This window comes from Strigops habroptila, chromosome 2 (genome assembly GCF_004027225.2).
Source record: "Strigops habroptila isolate Jane chromosome 2, bStrHab1.2.pri, whole genome shotgun sequence".
In the NCBI taxonomy this organism is placed as follows: Eukaryota; Metazoa; Chordata; class Aves; order Psittaciformes; family Psittacidae; genus Strigops; species Strigops habroptila.
In genome coordinates, this window is record NC_044278.2 from 28,537,493 (window position 1) to 28,559,156 (window position 21,664).

The window sequence follows — 21,664 nt, forward strand, 5'->3', positions numbered from 1 at the left end:
AACGGCCGCCACAGCGCCCCCTGACGTCCCACACCCGCCGCCGCCAACCTGACAACGGCGGGCGGCCTCCCGACCATAGAGAGGCAGCGGGGTCGGCGGATAGAGCGTGTGCGGCGTGGAGCGTAGAGAGCTCGGCTAGAACGGCCCGCCTCGCCGCCCGCCACTCCTCCCCCTTCCTTTCCCCGCGGCCGCCGCTGCCGCCATCTTGCGTCGAAGCAGCAGCGCCACCCGGAGGCGCGCGTCACGGGGGGGCGCGGTGCGCGAGCGCTGCGCCGGGGGGGGGGAGGGAAGGCCGTGGCTGGTGCGCCCCGGTTACAGCAGGGGGTGTCCCCCGGGTAAGGGGGCGCCGAGCTGCCGCCTCCCCGTCCCCGCCTGTGCGGGCTCGTTGTTCGCAGCAAGCCTGAGGACGGGCACCCGGAGGAGCCGCGCAGCGCTTGTCCCTCGTCATCCCCTCGGCGGGCGGGGTGCTCGCCTCAGCGGGGTCTCGTCCAACGGCTCTTCCTGAGGAGATCGTGGGTTCTGGCCGGGAGGGGGAAAACAACGCGGGCTCGTGGCTAGTGCTAAATAGCAGTAGCTGTTTAGCTGGCGTGGGGCTGTTTGGGTTCGGTTCGCCTCGGTTGAGGACATCGTAAGTCGGTTGAACCGGCTTCAGTGGCCACTGTGTTGGCTAGAAGGTGCGAGTTTGGCGGAAGATGCCAATAGATGGGTGGAATTTTAAAGGCAGCCTCCCCAAGTGCGAGTGCTGGGAGCTGGAGGGGTTCTGTTTTCACGCTCCCCACCATACCGCAAGGGACAGGCTGTCCTGCAGCGCCCCCTCTGCCAGCCTGTGGTGTGCCCGGGAGGAGGCGCCGGGGTCCTGGCTCGCGCCCTGCAGCTTCTCGCTGTGGCTGCGCAGTGAGGTGTCCCGTGGGAAGCACAGAATCACACAACGGCTTGGGTTGGAAGGGACTGTAAAGCACATTCAGTTCCGACCCGCTGCCACGGGCAGGGACACCTTCCACTAGAGCAGGTTGCTCAAAGCCCCGTCCAACCTGGCCTTGAACACTGCCAGGGATGAGGCAGCCACAGCTTCTCTGGGCAACCTGTGCCAGTGCCTCGCCACCCTCACAGGGAAGAACTTCTTCCTCATGTCTATTCACATCACTTGTGCTGTTCTCAATCTGTACTGACTTCCCAAAGTCACATCAGAATTACTAGTAGGAAGGAAAACTGTAAATTTACAGCTCCTATCTCAATTTTTTTCTGATACAAACCCCCCCCCCCTCAGTTTCCATTGATTGGCATATCCAGTAATTGTTAAAGGCTGATAAATACACACAGGTTGAACTTGATACATGGAGAATGAAACCATTGTGTATATAAATATTAATCGCTATAAATACATAAATGCGGCACAGTGTTGAGTGTATCTTACACTGGGATTTAAAACAGATTCACAAAATCACATAATTGTTTCTGCAGAGTGATGCTTAATGTACCGCTGTGTGTAGTTTACATGCAGATAAAAGAAACCTCTGCCAACAGAACTAATGAAATTCACAATGAATGTGGAACAGGTTGCCCAGAGAAGCTGTGGCAGCCCCATCCCTGGCAGCGTTCAAGGCCAGGTTGGACAGGGCTTGGAGCAACCTGGTCTAGTGGAAGGTGTCCCTGCCCGTGGCAGGGGGTTGGAACTACATGAGCTGTAAGGGTCCTTCCACCCCAAACCATTCTACAATTCTGTGAGTCTAAGATACGTTTTATATGCATTGCTTGAAGAAGTTCTTCAAGCTTCTAATGCAGCAAAGCCATATAAAATTCAAATGGGGAGAATCAGGTTCTTGGTATCTGCTGGAGAAGAAGGGGGGTTGGAAAGATCACTGCAGTATTGGTGCCGTGGATTTCTGCTGCGCGTGTAATTGAGAGGAGGATTTTTTCCTGATTTCCAGTAAAATCTCTGCAGTGCTTACTTGGACACAGGAATAAAAGGTCTTCTCCGTGAGTCTTATTCACAACGCTATAGTGGCAAAAGTAACTGAAACTGTAGTTTGCAGTGTTAGAAAGCGTATGGATTTATTAATCCTGTGGTTTCTTCCCAACAAGGGGTGGATACACACATTCTCAGTTACTGCTGCAGGTGTGAATTTTGAACAGTATCAGCAGCCAGGCTCTGCTGTCACGGCAATGTGGAAATACTGTGTTATTCAGCACGTTCTTTACTAGAGGGCAGCAGAGCCTCAGTTAGTGAATTCACTGAAGATCATTTCGGTTTTATTTTCCCGGATGTTAAAGAGAGCATTGGCAATATTCAGAAATCAATAAATGTGTGTGCCAGCTCTGTTTTTTATTTACAACACCATTCTGTGCAGGATTAGTGACTAGCCAGTTTGTGAAGGCAGGGTTACTGTTCTTGCAGACAGTTGGATTCCTGGGGAGGCAATATGAATTATTTGCCTGTGTCTGTAATACATTCCAGGCATGTAACGCCTCAGAACACCACCAGCCCCCTGTCGCCAGTCTCTGTCAGCCCAGCTCCAGCTCCTGGCTGTTCTGTGACCCGTGGCAGAGTTGTGAGAGGTATCACTAGAAATATTTGTGATCTGGGGAGAAGGCTTATGGTTTGTTGCCCAGGTGCTGACAAAGGAAACAAGGCCTTTGCAACAGCTGATATAATAGGTCTCTGGTTGGGTTAAACTGAGTTCAATCCCAGCCTTCAAACACTCAAGTGCTTAAATCTGTTAATTTGCAATTGCAAATAGACCCCGTTAATTCCGTAGTAACCACATGGTTGAGTTGAGTGGGAGAGCTCACGGTAATGGAAGGTGTGTGTGTATTTAAGTATTCTGGAAGATGAAGTTTTGCTTCCCGGCAAAAGTGCTTTGACATTGTTTACAGTCACAGAAAAAGTCTTTCTTTAAAGTTGTTGAAGCAAACACATTGGTTCCTCAGAATCTTGATAGGCACTCCCCTCAGTACACATATTTCATCCCAATTTCATGGCAATGCAAGACTGTTAGGACTTGCTATTCCAAAGCCTTTATTGTACTATATGGATGGATCCTGGTCTTAGTTGTATCTCACAGAATGCAAATGCTGTGGACATGGGCAAGGAGCAGACTGTGGGCTATATAAATAGTCCCAATGTATGTTTTCAGGAGATCGCAAACTTTCTCCCACAATGCATCTGAAAATTGCTTGCTCCATGTCTGCCAGAAGCCTCACTTCCCTTGTCAGGCAAGAGTCATTGCATGGGATCTTTCTCCTTTCTTGTAGGGGGGGACATTGGCAGAGCCTGCCATTATCACAGCAGATGAAGTCAAGTTCCTGGCATTTGGGGAAATTGCAGGTGCCGGCACACCCCATGTGCAAGGGACAGGTATTTCCCTGGGAAAAACACCTTTGTGAGCATGGCGTCTCACTTGTTGGGTGGCCTTCTGCCCAGTGCTTTCCCATGATGTGTGTCATGGCTTGGCAATGAACACAGCTTCCTGGTCATTCCCCAAACACGCCTTTGCTGGGTGCTGAGGTTGGAGGCTGCCTGCATAGCCCGTCCCTGCTTTCATAAGAGGCTGTATCACCCAGCCACACCAGAGGCTTCCCAGCTCTGACCAAGTACCAGAGGGCAAGGACAACTCTGCACTCCCAGTTTGAGTAACCTGTAACCACCTTGCACCCCTTGAACCTGCCAGCAGTGGAATGTATCGACAGGGGCACAGCCAGTAGGTGGAAGGAAGGGATTATTCCTCTTGTACTGGCACTTACTAGACAACATACAGAGCACTGCAGGCAGTTTTGCCCCTCTGAGTGCAAGAAGGATATGGATCAACCGAAACAGCCCAGTGGAGAGACACCAAGATGGTCAGGCGTTGGTGCATGTGACAGTGAGCATAGCGTAAGGGATCTGGGCTTGCTCAGCCTGAAGAAGAGGAGGCTGGGGTTAATACACGGAAAAAAGTTTCCCCGTGAGGATAGGCAGGCAGGTTACCCAATGAGATTGTGCAGGCTCCATCCTTGGGGATTTTTGGGACATGACTGCAGAAACCCCTGAGCTACCTAATCCCAGAGGTGGCCCTGCTTGTGGCACGGGATTGGACTGGAGACCTCCTGAGCTGCCAGCTAACCCCAGTGACTCTCTGGGAGGCTCAGGTTCTTTTACAAGTGGAGGTACATGGTTATGTCTTTTTCTGTCTGAGGCACAACCTTAGAACAAAACATGCCTTGTAGGTATGAATTCTTAGCTTACAATATATAAAAAGAATTTGTACCGGTGCCTTCTAAAACAGTTATTTCACATTTTCTTTGTTCTTTAAGAAAGCATTTACTGAATCCGACTGATGAGTCTGTCTTACTTTAAACACCTCCTTGTAGAGTGCTATCATAGTCAGAACTGTCCATCCCCTAACAGCTTCTCCTAGCCAAATCAGACAGACTTAAAGAAGGCACATCAGTCTCTTAGCAGCCTAATGTGCCTCTGACTCCTAAATATGTTAAATAACTCAGTAAATGAATGTTACAACATAGCTCTTGTTATCTGAGGTTGAGGAAACATCAGAGTACAGCAGGCTGGGAAAGTGCTCCATGATACTAGAGACATTTTCCACACTGTATGACTTCAGCAAAGAGTATCCATTGAAAAGAGAGGTATCCAGAAAAGAAATATGTACAAGCATTTGCCTGTCTTTGTTGTGCTTTGCAAGTGAGTTTTCTTTTTCATTGTTGCTGCTGCTGTAGATGGTTACACTCTGCTCTGGAAACAGTCCCTTGACCTTTTTTACCCGCAGCTTTTGAAGTCCCCAAATAGCCAAGTATTCTGTTGGGAGAGGAGTGGTGCCACAGAAGGACAGCTTCAAATCCCACACTCTTGTGAAGTTGAGGAGCATCTCCAGCACAAAGGTGTCTGTGAACCAAATGGTCAGGTGGCTTTTGTAGGTAGTTTTTTCCATGGTAGAAGGCAGCACTGTTTTGCAATTGCACATCAAGTTTGCCAGGCAGTAGTCGCAGTCACGGATATCCACCGAGCAGCTGCAGTTGCGAATTGTGTTTTCCTTGGTGAAAATTAGCGTATGGTTCTTCTGACTTCTCACAAAACTGCCAGTGATGTGCATGCCAAGGAAGCCAGCCAAAATGAGAGCCAGCCAAAAGGAGAGAGCAGAGAAGGCTATTGGCTTCATTAGTACTGGTGCCAAGCTGCCAAGTATCTCCTTTTACTCAGTGAATTATATCACTTGGCTTTACCTACTGAAGAAAAACAATTTCTTTATTATACTGAAGACCACTCAATAGTTAATATTACTTTGCTTTTCACTCTCACTGTCTTGTCTGTTCAGAACCATATTGCAGCTTTGCGGGTTGCCCTGCATTAGAGGGGAAGCACAGCTACAGTGATTCAGAAAAATGAATTGTGACTCCTGTTTAGGATTCTTCTTTCACTCCTCTTTTGCTCTAAATAGTTTCATCTGCTTATGGGGCAGCTTGGACACCCTCTTCTCTATCCAGGCACCTCCTCAGCCTGCCCAGTGTGAATGTAAGGGCAGGACTCCTCTTGCTCATTTCTCCTTTCTGCTTTCTCTTTGTCTGCTTCACAACAGCAGAGAGAGGCGACAAATGACCCTGTTCTCCAATTCACAAAGTGAGGCAGTCTGAGAGGGACTAAAGATGAGTGTTTTGTTTTACACCTGAATTGCTATGTAAGGATTGTGATAACCTTCTCTTTAAACTGGGTGTGGGATATACTGGGCAAAGGCAAAGAAAGAAAGAGTGGTTAAATTATATAAATTGATTATATATAAGATGTTGGAAAGTTTGTCTGATTTAACTGTAATTGCTTTGAAGCACCAAGAGACATTAGAGTCAAATTTTGACCAAAGGTGGCATGTCCTAATGAAGGCAGCAGTAAGGGCATGCACTGGGCAGAATTTGATCCTTAGCATGTGAAAGGTTGACCCATGTCCAGAATGCGTATCTCCAGCACCTCAGAAAACATGGCAATACAGCTGCAGTTTTGGAGAAACATGCCAGATAAACAGGACAATAATAGTATTTATAATAAAAATAGAAATCGGTTTTGTCTGTTATTTAGTCTTCCATCATTACAGAATGGAATCTTCTGCTAAAAACTTCATGGTAATTTAATAGACAATTAAAGAAAGTGTCTTTAGTAGCACACTAAAGTTCTCTTTGTCATTAGCACTATTGTATGCATGGTAGTTTACCACGTATGTGATTTAGATCAAAATGTTTTAAGCTCAGTTCCTGCTGAAAATTCAAGTGAGAGTGTCTTTTGACTAATATTAAATTTTAAAAAACCCACAAAACTGCATCTTGATAGAATAGTTTGTGTCCTACTTCCCACATTTCTAACTTAGAGAGGATATAGTCTTCTAGTTCACCTTTTTTCTTTGAATTCTCCTGTCAGTGAATTGGTGTAAACGATGATGGTTCGTAAATGACCAGAGCTTTGCCATCCATGGAAGAAGAAAGAAAAGGGAAAGTTACATGCACATGGGAGAAAAATCTGCACATAAGAAATGGTGGACCCTGGGCCAGACATTGCCATCGGATCCTTTCCAGGAATGAGATCTTTAGCTTGTGATAGGCAAATAAAACCAGTAGGGTCACACTACCCTAGATGTTGGAGGTGCAGAAAGTTTTCACCAAGTTGAGGCAGGACTGGATAAGCTCAGTGAGGAGAAGTCCACTGCGATTATCATATATGCAGGCACCACACCTGCATACAGAAGGCCCTGTGCTGGAAAGAGTTGGAGGCAAATAAAGCTAGAGCAGTAAGTATCACTTGTTCTTGTCCTGTTTGAAATCTCTCCTACGTGCTTACAGCTGCACATGGAGGTGGCTGCTCAACAGATGGATGTTTGGTCTGGCAGATTATGGCTGTTCTTATACAAGACCCATATAATGTAAATGTAAACAGTCTCAAACACAATTTAATTCTGTATGTACTCCCTGAATTTGGCCTGTTGTTTTCTTAAATGAAGGATACAGACATTTTAATGCTTAAATATTTAATCCATGTTGTGGAACATACCAGAAATACCAGTCCAACTCTTAGGTAATGTTTAACTTCAAAGGTCAGACACATCCAAGCTGTAGCTGTTCTGGTATCATTACTACTAGATTAATTTTGCCTCCAGTATCTAAGCATCTAATCATGCATCACAATGAAAATCCTATTACTAAACCTCCACACTGTGCTTATTTTCTCAGTCCTTAACCATGGGTAACAGTTGTGATAAATCAGAAATCTGTAGTATCACCACTCTTTCACAACTCAGTGAAATTATTTGGATTTATCTGGTGTGGAGGTAACATTTGCAAGAAGAATTCCTAGACAATGTTAACAATATGAGTCTGAACTAAGGAAAAGGAATTTTAATTGAAGACCGAGCACTTCTGCATTTCAAACTCCCACCTGCATCAAAAAGGATGATACTGCTTTTTCCACACAACATGTGAAGACTTAATAGTCATAAAACATTAGAATAAAATACTTTGATGCATCCTCATTAGTTTTAACTCTTGATTCCTTTTCTTTCTTTCAGTACCTGAAGAGTAGAGAACCTTTAGTTCTCTATTATCCTGCAGCCAGCCAAAGAAAATTCCTTTTCAAGTTTAGCTTAGCTGATAGCATTAGGGTTCCATCTATAAAATCCAAACAAAATTCTAAATCTTGGCATTCCAGGAAATGTTATCTCCAGAAATACTTGCTATCCTCTTCTGCTCCCTGCAATGCAGAAACATTCCTATCAACTCAGTTCTCAGTATTTAGTTTCTGGGTGGCTTTGGTGAGTGATATACAAGCAGTGAAATATATGTTGTAGGTTGTCTCTCTGTGAAGTGTCAAAGTCACCTGCAATGCACCTTTACTTAAGTTGCTGATTATCTACAGAAAAAATGTGCATTATATGGCTCTTAATCAAATTACTTCACTGTCTGCACTGGTTAAGGCTTGGAAAAAAGTTGACTTTAATTTTGGGGGGTGGAGGTTGCTGCCTGCAAGGAAGAAATGAGCTAAAGCATAGATAAAACTTAACCGCACCAGCTTGATGGTTCTGAGTTGCACCTTTTCGAATGATACCAGAAATTATTGAACTTGTTCATTAACTAGTTGCAGTGAACTGACTTGTAGGTACATTTTGATTAAAACACAGAATGCCTCTGTAGTCTAAACGTAGTATGCACTTGTGCTATTGCTGAAAGTTTGGTTTAAACTTTCGAGTAAAAGAATCTGCCAGGCTGCAAAATGACCTCCAGCAGAAGTAATACCACCTTGGGTTAATTAGAATTAGAAGTCAAAAAAGAACAAGAGGCAAGTAAAACTAGTATTGCCCCAGAAGTCTTGTCTTATGCCTGCTTTTTCTTATGCCTGGGTAAGCAGCCACCCAGCTTCACTGAGCAGTGGTAAAATACCGTCACTACATGGGAAGTACAGACAGTTGATGCAGTTTTCCTCCAAACAACTGACAGTGTTTCCCCAGTGGTTAGATTCCAATCACAGCATTAAAACACCTCAGAAAGGTTTTGAAGTGTGGATTTTGGTTTCTGTGAATTGAAGAGATACCTCAGTTCGGGTATCACAAGGCAAAGATTCAGCAATTACAAAAAGAGTAATGATAGAAACTCTACCACTGCGAGGGCTTTCTGGGAAATGGGGATGTGGAAGTGAGATATGTTGAAGATGAAGAGGTTCTTAATTGGCCTCAAGATCTTAATCAACAAGAAGTCCAAAGCTACCATCCAGTTTTCGTTGTAGATTCCTTTAGAAAAGTCTTCGTTCACATTGAGGGGAAGCTCTTGCATCACCCCAAATTGGAGGACTTTTTGTTATAACCAGCTCTGTTTAGCTGAATACTTGGAGAACAGGGAAGAAAGGTCAGCTCTAAGCACCAAAGCTTACCAGCTCTGTAACACAGAGTAACACAGTAAGTCTGTAGTAGAGCTTTTCTAGGAGTATCTAGATACAGAGCACAGACTCAGCAGATGCAGGTGGGTGAGGAAGAAACCACAACAGCAGCCTGGATGATGGAATAAGGAGGCAGCTGTGGGCAAAGGAGGCAGCTCTAGAGAGAAGGGGGAAAGATGGTGATAAGGAGCTGGGTGGAGGAGAGGCAAGTGCAGCCAAGAGATGGGATGGAAGAATGGAGGAGGAGGAAGGACTAGGAAGCCTTTCTCAACAAGACAGGAAGCTCTTTCATAGGGCAGAACATACAGAAAAAGTGAACTGAGGTTCTGGGGCAGGTTTTTGCTAACTTTACAAGCATGTCTTGACAGGAAGTAAGAGAGGAACAACATTTCTCTAGAAGAGCCACCCATTCTGCTTCTGCTTTGGCTCCTGATTTGTGTGGTTTACATCCAGTCCAATATTTGTTGTTCAGTAATGAGTTGTTCCTTCTGTGCGAAAACTGGAGAAAAACTAGACCCCCAGCAGCTGCCTTGGAGTCCATCCAGCCCGCAGTGCTGGCCTGGGGAGGGGTAAGGCAGCCACCGCTTTGGAGCTGGGATCTCTGTGGTAGGGAGGGGAGAAGAGAAGCTGCATTCTCTGCTTAGCAGCAAACAAAAATCCTGATGATTTTAGGTAAATTTTGCTTGCTTCAGGTAGAAATAACCTGCTTCTGAAAAAACATTTTTGGGTGATCTAAATCTAGCAAATCATTTGTTCATTTCTGTCCCAAGTGGGGGGCTTTTCACGTGGAAATCACACTAGACACAGGTACCAGCAGAAAATTGCTCCAGTTTGATTGCTTCAGCCATGCATGTTTTCAGATGTGTATCCTATTTCCAACACTCAACCCCCTGTTTTATTACATTTTATCACCAAAGTTTTCTAGCACACGATTACAGCCTTGCTCCTTTTTCTTCACAGGTTTTGATAGCTAAAGGAGATTTTCAATGCTTATTTAGTAATAGTGTCATTTCAGGTTTCTGAATTTGCTTTGATCATTCCACTAGTTTTTTTTTCTTTTCTAATTACAGATCTGTGTATTAAGAAAACTGCAAAAAAGCAATAAAAAGCCTTTGACTGTTGTGTGAGAATGCTACTGTCTCAAGGAAAGTTAATCCTATTCAATAGAAGTCCAAAGCCTATACAATTAATTTCTTCACAGGGTGCTTTCTTCCATTCTCTATTCAGAAAAAAACCTAATTAAAACCCGTCATTGATCACTTGTGTTAACATGTGCCTATGTGAAAGTGCTGTATTAAGCAAAGAGGAGCTTAAATCCATATAATCTTGTGCAGCTTGAGTAATGTACACAGAATGAATACCAAAACCACCCAATTTAGATCAAAATAGCATGAAAGGCTGGGCAACGCCAAAAGCATTTAGAAGAACTACAAAGACTGCCTCTTTCTTTTCCTGTTTGCATGCAGGTATGGGAGGGATGTGTAAAAAAATACACTGCATTTCAGAGTGAAGGTGGCAGCAAGGATGTAGGTACAGCAGCTTAACTGGGCTGATACCACTGGGGCTGATGCATTACTCGCCTGTCACATTGGAACCTCAAAAAGAAGGCGGGGGGAAGAGGAGAGCAGACAAGCTCCTGTTACTCTAAGGAGTAAAGCATGCCCCAGGCTTATCTTCATCTGTATATTCTTTTGGTGATATTTAATACTGGTCTAACCTGTAAAATGTCTGTTGAAAAAGGGGTTTTTGAAGGCTGCACAGGGCTACCATTGAGTGGCTGGGCTGTGTTCTCATTGTAAATAACTGGAGGTTTTGAAGTATAGTTTCTTCAGCATTTGAAACACTAAACTGAAATAATTTCTCTGGTATGCAAAGAGGTATGCATATGAGAAAGGATGAGGACAGCTTTTAACACCTACTGAACTAAACAGGTGTTAAAATACAAGATTACAGGAAAATGTAAAGGGTTATGTAAAATGCAGTCAGTTCCTTCACAGCCTGAGTCTTCCCTGCAGAGTTATCTGACCAGGAAACCCTGGGGAGGCTCAGGCCTTGAGGGAAAAAAAATGCTGGATTTGACCTCTTTCCTCTGTGGGAGTTTTAGGAGTTTTCTAAGTGGGCTGATGGCAAAGAGAGAGGTATTTTGTTTTCAATCTCTGTTTAAATAATTACCATATTTATTTAGTTACTCCACAGATAAATATAGAAAAACAACTTGGTGATAAAAACTGATGTTCTGCAGACTTCCAGGCTGCAGCGTGATCCCTTCTTGTTGTCGATAGCTTGATAGTATTTGCATTTGCTTGTGCAGCAAAAGCCTGGGCTGCTGTCATTATGCTGAGCAGCCAGTGCTGTAGTAATGATGCTGTTAAGTGTAGCAGAACAAATTCCTTCCCAGAAGTGATAAAAATGCAAGATAAAATAGGCAGTTCTTTTGGGTTGTATTTGAACACACAGAACCTCAAAAATGTTCCTGTGTGGGTATTTTGATATTGAGGTGAACGCAGCCTCCCGGGCAGAGAGTTCATCTAAAAACATCTCTGCAGGATGGTCAAGCCTGTCCATCCCATGCAAAGCTTTTGTCCATACCAGAGGCAAACATTACAGTGGGGAAGGTTGTGACATGTAACTGCAGGGAGGCAGATTAGTAGGAGAAAACTCAACGAAAAGGGCAAGTCTTGTCCTCCGAAAGAATTGGGAGTGGTGATACCTCCCTTTTAATGCTGGATGAAGCTCACCCTTGGCAGGTCACAGCCTGATTACTCCAAATCTTGAAAGAGGAGAAAGAATGCATGCGTAACGTCTTCATTTTCATGCCCTGCTTCACATGTGCAGTCTGCACTTTTCCTAATAAGGAGCAGGGGACCAAAATGAGTGGCAGGATTTGCTTTGCCGTAACAGACCTGGAGCTATTCCATCTTGGAGATGTGCACAGTACGTGCTGTCCGGGAAGGCTGACCCACACTGTTCTGGGTATTCACCTTTGAATTGCACCAGGACAAGCATTTATGTGACAAGTGAAAAGAAAGTGGTATGAAGCTTTACCAATTTGAGAGGAGAGCACTCTTCTGCTCAGCTTTACAAAGCAGCAGCAGATCAAACATGCCTTACCCACTCAAGCACCATAGGCAGGATTTGTCATTACATCTGTGCAACTGGATTGAAACCAGTGGTATAAATCTGATCTAATGAAATAGAATATCAGAATTTTATTTGTAGCAGTGCCATTATGGCAGTGTGTCTCCATTCTGCCTGCTGGTACAACCTATGACTACAAGACCCACTTTTCTATTCAGTGGTTATGAAGTGCTTTAAGAATCTCAGAGGGAAGGCGCTATGGAAAAAACGGGTTTTTCCTGCTGCTATCTAACTAGGCAGCTATTCCAGTCTGTTGACTGATATTTTGCTGCAGTGCCTTCTGCAGCTTTCAAATAATGGGAGCACTAGTGGCTTGAACTCTTGTCATGATGCTTATGAGAGTGTCCTGTACCAAAAAGGTGTCAGGAGTACAAAATCATGCCCTGGCTTTGTGTTAAAGAGAAACCCCAGAGTACACTCTAAATGATAGATTAGTACTTTTCCATAAATTTCTTGTCTGCTTCTTGAGTGATCTAGCCTTTTGCCTTCCATTAGGCTACTTTTATTTATTTTTGTAAAACAGAAGCCTTAGCAAATACAATTTCCTTCGGTACTGGTGCGGACTCTGGATGCACTGAGTGTATGTAAGCTACAATGGGGATTGTGCTTCCTGTGATTTAGAGTCTGACTATTAAAGAAAAAAAAAGTGTACACACATGCATAAAGCATGAATTTGTGTGCTCATGAACGCACTAGGACATCACATTTTCATGCAAGTAAGGCTTGTAATGGTAAGGTATGCACAGTCAAATCCCTGTTTATGCGTCTGTCCTCAGAAAGGGACACCACCTGGGAAATCAGGTATCCCAAGAATGGGTGGTCAGCACTGCCTGAAAACTGGAGTTATCCTTGGTGGCTCAAGCTGAGCACTTGAACACCGAGGTACTAAGATTAATTTTAAATCAATTTTTTAAAATTCTAATTTTTTCATGGCAAACCAACTAGTCTCCAGAGCAAGGGTATTGACACTGAGTGAACTTTAGGAAAGAAAGCTTGACTGCAACTTTTTGTTACTATTTCTCTTTCTAATCTGACCTGGACAAAAGTTCAAGTTAAGCATTACACTAAATTAAAGATTTGCCAAGCCCAAACCAGTAATGCTTACCTCATGAATAAGAATGGCATAAAAAGCGTACCTTAACACTTTATTTTCTATTGTGCAAATCCTAAATTAAGAAATAAAGATGTGAGGGGAGTAAGCTGCGTGATAGAAAGCTGTCATGAAATGTTAATGGTCACTAAGCAGCTGCAGACTGAAAGTCTGGAATAGGGCTTCCTGGTGCTGGGTATTTCATCTCACGTTCACTCACTTGGGTAGTGGATGTTGTCATTGCCATTGCAACTCCAGAGCTATATAGAGATGGTGTATTTCCTTTGTTTTGTCCTTACTGTATCACTGGCTTTATTTATAAACTAAATGGCAGAATAAAATACAGGTCTAAACCACAGGTAAATTAAATGTCATAATTAAGCACAGGTCCTAGCTTTTCTTTCCCCAGTCCTCCTATTCCAGTGCTCTTCTCCAGTTTTAACTGAATAAAATGACTGAACTCCTGTCAGTTGGAATAATTCCCACCAACACTCCTGTCACCTTTAAAGATGTGCCTGAAGAAGCATTAGCAAAATCGAGCAAAATCATTCCACTGTTCTTCATGGTTATTATTCATAGAGTGATTAATTATTACCTAAGGCACACAGATACAGCGTATAAACAGTTGCAACATATGAAATACAAACTTTGCAGAATCTGTTATAACCGTGATTACAAAACAACAAATCTGAAAAAACCAAACCCAAAACCTGCTAGGACAGAGTTACTGGCAAGGAAGTTGCACTGGAAGAGAAATGGCCTCATTCCCAATAATACAAGTTATTAAACGTTCCTCTGTCATTTACCCCCTCATTTTAGAGCTGAAACAAAGATAGCGACTTACTTACTCTTTCTCCGGCTGCCGGTGGATGGGTTTGTCACCGCCCGGCTTCCCGCTTGGCCGAGCTTGCGGAGGCAGGGATGCTCGGCTGTGGCTGGGAGCAGGGTCAGCCTGCGGGGCAGGCGGCAGTGCCGTTTCTCCCACTCGCTGCTGCTCTTTTATGTTTTCGCCGGCTGGCAACCCACGCCGTTCCCCTGACTACCGGGAGAGCAGTCCAAGGTCTATCCCTATCATAAATGCCATCGCAGCAGGATCCCTACCTGTCTGTTACCTCTGCTCCCTTGCCGTCGGGTGTGCTCTCCTACACAAAGGGCTCGCATGGGAATGCTTACAGGTGACTGACAGCCTCCCTGCTTGCTCTAGGAGGGGAGCTGGGATGTATCCAAGCAGAGGGAGCTGGTGTTAACAGGGAGGTGGCCAGCCTGGTGCACAGGGAGGGAGAGGGGACCTCCAGCGTGCTGTGCTCTCCTCCCAGCACCGTGCTGGCCCTCCCCTTGGGGAGCCCCGTGACCGTCCCCTTGGGACATATTCTGCCCTGCCTCCTTTCCAGGGACTTTGTGTGTAGGTTTAAACAGCAAAACCCCAGGTCCAGTTGGAAAGCCTGCTCGCGTAACTCAAGGAGTAACTGGAAATTTTCAGTCACAACTTAGCAGAGGCACAGTGTGGCTCTCAACCACAACTCAAACTCTCTGGATGCTTCTCTATGATCCAACATGGAAAATAATATCTGTGTGGCATGTTTTACAATGCTGTTACTATAGGAGAGTACCTACTGAATGCTAGAATATCTACAGCTAGCCTGGTACTAACAAGCCTGAATAACCAGGGGGGTTGTTTGTAAGGACAGGCCAGTCATAAGCAGTTTCATGAGGAAATGCAGTAGGAGCATCCTAGAAAAATAAGAATTGTTGTGATTCAAATGGAAAGATACTTGCTGCTTTATCAAAAACAGCACCTGGCCTTTACATGTCATGTGTATGCCAAGATGCTAAGATCCTTCTGGGAACTACTGATGCTGTCACCTTAGTAAGGGCATTTGGCCAAAGCCAGGAGCTAGAGTGTCATTTAGGTCCAATTCAGATTTGGACATTTTATGGTCACTGAAACCAATGGAAGTTAGACACTAAAACGCTGCTGTGATTCAAGCCCTATATACTCATTTATGAGGCTTATTGCTTATGCAAATGTAAAGGAAAACATCCAACCAATTGTACCAGTTGTCTGGTTTGTGAATTTGGAATTTGTTACTGCACTTGTTCTTTTTCCTGGCAGAGATGGTGTGTGAGAGATTTCAGCCCCTTCTTGCTCTTATTCAGAACTGAAGGAGCAGTATTTCTCTCTCTGCCCATCAGAAGTTCATTCAGAAGCCTGAATTCCCAAGATGCCCATTCAACTCCTGAAAGAGAGATGCTCTGGTGAACCCTGTTTTGTAGTAAATGCGTGGGCTGTGCATCAGGCAAATATAAGAAGAACATAGGATCTGCTTGCTAGAATACTTCTCTATTGTTAATGTTACACAGTAAGAGATACTTTGCCTTATACAACGCATAAGGTAGCAGTGAATTTCTCTCTGTATGCACTAAGCAGAAAGTCTGTTGTATTTCAGTATAAACTCCACTTTAAGCTTTCTTGGATGCATCTAATAGGGGAAGACCTTCATTCCCTCCTTGCTCTAAATCATCCTTAGCTTTATGTTTTCCTAACATGAAGTACCTTTATTTCTGATAATTTCAGTCTTCCTTTTTGTCCGTTGGGTGTTGTCAAGTAATCTAAGAAAGGCTCTGGCTGGCAGCCAGCTCAGTAGTCCAGCTATGGAAACTGAGTGAACCTGGGTTCGACACCTGTGTGCACCTCCACTCCAAGGAACTGTTACCAACAGGTTTGGAGCAACTCTGAATCCTCAAAAAAGAGCATTGTCATTCAACAGCCCAAAATATGAGAAAAGGATAAACCAATAAAGCATCTTCCTTTAACCAGACTGTAATCTTTTCTTTCAAAATATTATCTGGCACAAGCAATACGGGAGAAAATGTTAGGTTGTTAAGGCTCGCTCATCCTTCCGTTGTGCAGGGCTGAGATCCCTCTGAGTGACAGCCCTGTCCTTGAGCATATCAACTCATCCCCCCACTTTGGTTTATTCAATGTTAAACTATTCAGCCCAGTCTTTGAGCTCAGCACAGTGTTTGTTTGCTTCAGGTTGCTGTATAGCTTCAGCTTTGGAAATGTTAATTGTATAACTCAAGCATTTGGACAACACAGTGAAACAAACTGATGGTAGCTTCAGCTCTATGCTAAAAATGCTGACAATTCCTGAGAAGTGAGATTTCAGTACCTGGCTATAGCTACACAGGAGAGGCAGCTTTCAAAGTCTGCCGTTTTCCTCAAAAGACCCTTTTCCCCAACTGCTTATCTAGCGGGGGGAGAGGGAGGTGGAGAGATGGTGTCTGCAGGACTGCGCGGTGCAAGGCTGCCATCCTGTGGCACTCAGCCTGCCCGTGGGCACAAGCCAGGTCTCCAACATCTACGAATACCAGTTATAAATATAGGAACTGGAGCAACACCTTCTGGGCCCAGCTAACATCATACTGCTATGTATACAAGATGCAGCACAAACCGAGAGGAGGCGATGAGAAAGAAAGAGGGACCCAGGAGCAGAGCTCCTGAAGTCACACATAGGGTGGAGGGGAAACCAGGGGGCTCTGTCTTTTAAATGACAGCACCTTTTCCTTCATGTCTGCCTGGACTATAATCCTTGCCGACAAGCCTTTCCTGGCCACATGAGAGAAAAGTCTCACTATTCCATCTAAGTCTCTGAACTATGTGAAAACTACAAAACCCCAACTTATGAAGCTCATTGTTTCAGTTGTAGCTTCCTGCTCACAGAGGCTGCCCACAGTGCTGTGCTGTAGCTGTGGGTGGGTAAGCTGACTTTCCTGGGCACATTAAAGTTAATCACAGAAACCCAGGAAGGCAGAGCTCGAAGACGTCTGAAAACCTTGTATAGTCCATTCCCTAGGCTGTAAAGCAACTTCATATCATCTTTTAAAATCTCCACCAAAAGAGATTCCAATGCCTTCCTGTTTAACTCATTTCAGTGTTTAATCAAATATAGCATTAGAAAATATTCCTGAGTATATAACCTGCAAATAAATTGTTTTTTCTCTCACTCTCTGTGGGCCACATATTTTAAAGATAAATTTTTAAATGGTCGTCTTCCTTTTTCTAGAACAAACAGCTCTGTCACCTGTGCTCCTAAGCCAAGTTTCTGGACTTGACTTTGCCAAGATGATGGCTGAAATCCAGCCCATCCTTTAGCCTTCCTTAAACCTTTTCCCTCTGACTCGCTGCGTCGAGGGGGGTCACTGCAGCAGGAGCATGCCCTCTTTTCTCCCTGCAGTAGCTCTCTGCTCAGCCAAATTGCTACCATGAGCAACCACCAATCCCCACAGTACCATAGTCCATTAGATGGAAATTTCTTCTTCTCTTAATTGGTAAATTACTTCCCTGAAGACCAGACTCTGCAATATGCCAGGCAGCCCCATCCCTGTCATTTCAGCTCTCACAACACTGCAGGATCTCTGACAGGTTCAGAGCCAGGCTGAGGGATGGATATGAGCTTTGCCTGGGTTCAGCTCTGTTTCACGGCCTCGTAAGTGAGCCAAGTGGCTTTTGTCCAGCACTGCTCCTGCTTATGTCCACATGTCTCAGTATGTCATCGTGGGGAATGGTAACATGTTCCCATCTGTGTGCAAAATGGACAGCCACAAAAGCACTTGCATAAGATGATTGATACCTTTTGCCGTTTGTCTTTAAAGGAAAATAAATACACCCGTTAACTCTTCTTTGTATGTGCATATGTGCACATATATATAGTTTCTTGAATCAGGAAATTATACTGAGTTTCAGTGCTCCTCCAGGAAGAATGTGAAGGTTAGAGATTGGGGTGCTTTTTCCCCTTGTCATGGTCATTTTTCTCCCATAAATGTGGAGAGAAACTGTATAATGCATCACAAATTCTACAGCCTTAGGTCAATAAAAATAAGCAGCAATTTGTCAAGAGGCTAAGGAGTGGACAGGTTTTGTGGAACAGAGTATACATGCCACAGTGTGGCATAGTATAAATATCTCATATGCTGACATAAAGTAAGAATAAACATGTTGTATATATACGTATTACAGCAGTATTAAAGCCATGTGAATTGAATGATGATTGAGTGTGATAAATTGATGCTTGCTTCTGAGTTGACTAGGGTTAACTGTTAGGGTTGATAGCCACTGTTCAGTATCATCCATAAAGCGAACGGGATGTTTGTCCTGTTGTCAAGGGATAACATTTCTAAACAAACACCAAAGAACCTCACTTCTACACTTGGCAGCAACCAGTGCTCATCTGAACCTACAGGCCAAGAACTGTGTACACAAAAGTGAGATTCTCTCTCCATCTAAGGCTTGAGAAACCTGATGAAAAACAAGGAAAGAAGCTAGCTGTACTGATCGCCAGATTATTTCAGAGGACGTAACTTTGGTTACATTCATTCTTCTCAGAAGGAAGCCAAAATAATGTGCCTAGCCCAAAATGTGGAGCCCACCTGATGCAGTATTTTTTCTCGAGCATAGCCATGTTTGCTCCTACTGCTCTACATACAGTACAAGAAATTTTATGGCACAATAAGATCTCAACAAAAATAAATCTACTCCTGCTAAAAGCACTTGCTTTGAAGACCTTATACTGACTTCATCCAGCCCAACAGGTGATTTTGAGGAGTATAATTCTGCACTTAACTGTATTTTCTCATTGCATGCCATAGAAAAAAATATGTTACTTTAATGTTGTTTGAAAAAGCTGAGCAGCATGGGCCTCACCCATGATGAACAGTCATTATTTGCTGGCACTAATATGGGGTATGTGGGCCTGGGCTTACATTACACAGAGAGACTGCAATATTGTTTGGTTTAGGAGCTATACGTCATGACTTTCTCATTGGCCTGGAGCTGATCAGGTCCAACGATACCCAGAGGAACTGTGCCATCAGTTATGGCTGTAATTTTTGTAGTGGAGACAGTAATCTGCTAACAGCTAAAACATCCAGCTGATTTCATGTATGGCACCATTTAGGCACTTGGTGGTTATGCCTAGATTTCGGCTGGCATGTGGCTCTACTGATTGTGGCTTTGTGTCTGGGTGGAGATTCCCAGCAAAGCTCGGAAGCTCAGCTCTCCCCATTTCCCCCTGAATGCAGCATCTTAGAGATCACTATGAAAATAGGGCTGCTGGTGCTCAGCAATGTGCCAGGCCAACTGTGCCACTTCTGCACGTCCTTTGACTGCAAAAAGCTCTCACTGGAGCCACTGATTTCTGATAGGAGGAGAGGGACTGGGCCCTGCTGTTCCCCAGAGGAAAGCAACCTGTAGCAGGTCCATGAAACTGAGCCAGTGTGCGATTGAGGTACAGGCTGAATTTCCCATCCCACCAACTTCTCCTTTTCATTCCTCTTCTTCTGGTACAATTCCTCTTTGCATTCCTCTTCTTCAGCTACCCCCTCATGCAGCCTCTGAGTCAATTCTGCAACAATAAATATAGCAAATAACAAACCGTGTCTACTAATCCACAGCCTGTTTGATCTCTAGGGAAGCAGATTGCCAGCTTATCTTCACAGTCCAAAAGCAACGATGGGGCAGGAGAAGCTCCAACGTTGCAGGCTCGTCTCTGTGGTCCTCCTCAGGCTGTGCCAGGCTGTGCTGGAGGGCATGAGGTGGAAGGAGGGGGACATAGGACAGAGAGTGTGCTGCCAAATTCCAGCTTGGGGCTGGCTTTTATTTTGCTGCGTCAAGGTGGGGGCAGTGGGAGCTTGTGCCTCCCTGCAAAATGCTGCCTAGTCATAGAATCATAGAGCAACAGAATGGTTTGGGTTGGAAGGGACATTAAAGATCATCCAGTTCCAACCTTCCCGCAATGGGCAGGGACACCTTCCACTAGAGCAGGTTGCTCCAAGCCCTGTCCAGCCTGGCCTTGGACACTGCCAGGGATGAGACAGCCACAGCTTCTCTGGGCACCCTGTGCCTGCCAGTGCCTCACCACTCTCACAGTAAAGAATTTCTTCCTAATATCTAATCTAAAATCATATGTGGGGTTTGAAAAACCTGCTAATGGCAGACCTTGGGGAGATCTGAGCAGCAAATTAAGGAGTTAACTTCAGTAGAGGGATTTCCAGTGCTGTAGGAGGGATTTATCTTTTATGTAAATAAAACACAGATGTGAGAGCAAAGCTGAGTGGGTGGGGGAAGCAGTCAAAAAGTTTGGTTTGCCAAAAGCAGCCAGGCTGCTGTTTTCAGAGGGACAGACTGCATATCATTGTGTCTGTGTGTCTGTATTTGTGTGTCTGTGTGTCTGTGTGTCTGCGTGTCTGTGTGTCTGCATGTCTGCCTGTGTCTCTGTGTGCCTGTGTCTGTCTGTGTGTCTGCATGTCTGTGTCTCTGTGTCTGCGTGTCTGTGTGTCTACATGTCTGTGTGTCTGCGTGTCTGTGTCTACATGTCTGTGTGTCTGCGTGTCTTCGTGTCTGCCTCTGTGTCTGTGTGTCTGCATGTCTGAGTGTCTGTGTCTCTGTGTCTGTCTGTCTGCGTGTCTGCGTGTCTGTGTCTCTGTGTCTGCGTGTCTGAGTCTGTGTCTGCGTGTCTGTGTCCGGTGTCTGCGTGTCTCCGCCTCTGTGTGTCGGTGTGTCCGTACGGTGAGGTAGCGGTCGGCAGCCACCTGGGGGCGCTGTTGTCTCTCCTGCCGGCAGCAGCCTCTGGACGCGGTCGGCTCCTCAGCGCCCGCCCGCCCGTGCCGGCAGGGGGCGCCAGCAGCCGCGGCAGAAGCAGGCGTGCAGAGGCGCGCTCCCGCCCGCGCGCTCCCGCCCCGCGGAGGGCGAGCGCCGCCTGGCGGCTTGGCGGGGCCAGGGCACAGCGGGAGCGGGGTCCTTCGTGCCCCTGACCCGGGCGCTGCGGCGGGAGTGAGACCGAGGTGTCGTGATTACGACCTGTCCCCCCACCTCCAACTCCCTCCACGGAGAGGAGCTCTCCCTGTGCGGTATTGATCTGGCTGTGTTACAGGTTTCATCTCTCCAATTTAATGAGCCATTTGAGGCAGCAAAAATGAACCTTGGGCAGCAGCATTGCTGGATCGCTCACAGTGCAGAAACTCCTTCTGCTCACCCACCCCGCAGGCTGTGTGAATTCGTGGCATGCCCGCACCAAGCCATGCGTCACAGCAGCTCCCATGCCGGAGGGAGGGAGACCCCCAGCAGCAGCACAGAGCCAGCAGAGCTGTTCTCCTCCAGCTCAGCCCCCTGGACCAGGGGGACACGCAGATGGCTGGGGAGAAACCGGAGTTGACTGGAGTATTCCTCGGTCTGGCTGTGCCTGGGGTTTCCCTTCAGCTCCCGCTGCTGTCCCCGGGCAGCTCCGGTTCCTGCTGCAGGCAGCGCTGGGGCCCGGCTCTCTGTCGTCACAAACTGGGAGGCACTGGAGGAGCCTGTGTCAATGAGAACGGCTGCTCGAGCAGCCCAGACCCACTGCTGGCCTCCTATGGAGCAGATCCCTGCCAGAGCCTCGCTGGGCATGGAGGAAGAGTGATGGGCACAGGAGTAACCACTGCTGATGCACTCCTGGGAGCTTTGGGCACAGGCTACTGAGCCACTGGTAGCTGTCCCAGGTCTGGCA

At 45.6% G+C, this 21,664-nt stretch overlaps 1 protein-coding gene across 3 annotated transcripts; it reads right to left on the reverse strand.

The window, feature by feature from the left end:
- Positions 1-2,304: 2,304 nt before the first annotated feature.
- Positions 2,305-14,388, reverse strand: C2H21orf62 (chromosome 2 C21orf62 homolog). Of its 3 annotated transcripts, XM_030477644.1 has the most exons (3): positions 13,973-14,388; positions 11,607-11,743; positions 2,305-5,217 (listed from the first exon to the last, which is right to left on the reverse strand). In XM_030477644.1, the coding sequence occupies exon 3, from the start codon at positions 5,148-5,150 to the stop codon at positions 4,476-4,478; it is 675 nt and encodes a 224-aa protein (XP_030333504.1). In that variant the 5' UTR covers positions 5,151-5,217; positions 11,607-11,743; positions 13,973-14,388; the 3' UTR covers positions 2,305-4,475. The 3 variants fall into 3 exon arrangements, with proteins under 3 accessions (XP_030333504.1, XP_030333502.1, XP_030333503.1); XM_030477642.1 differs by lacking the exon at positions 11,607-11,743; XM_030477643.1 differs by lacking the exon at positions 11,607-11,743 and having other exon boundaries at positions 13,969-14,388.
- Positions 14,389-21,664: the final 7,276 nt, after the last annotated feature.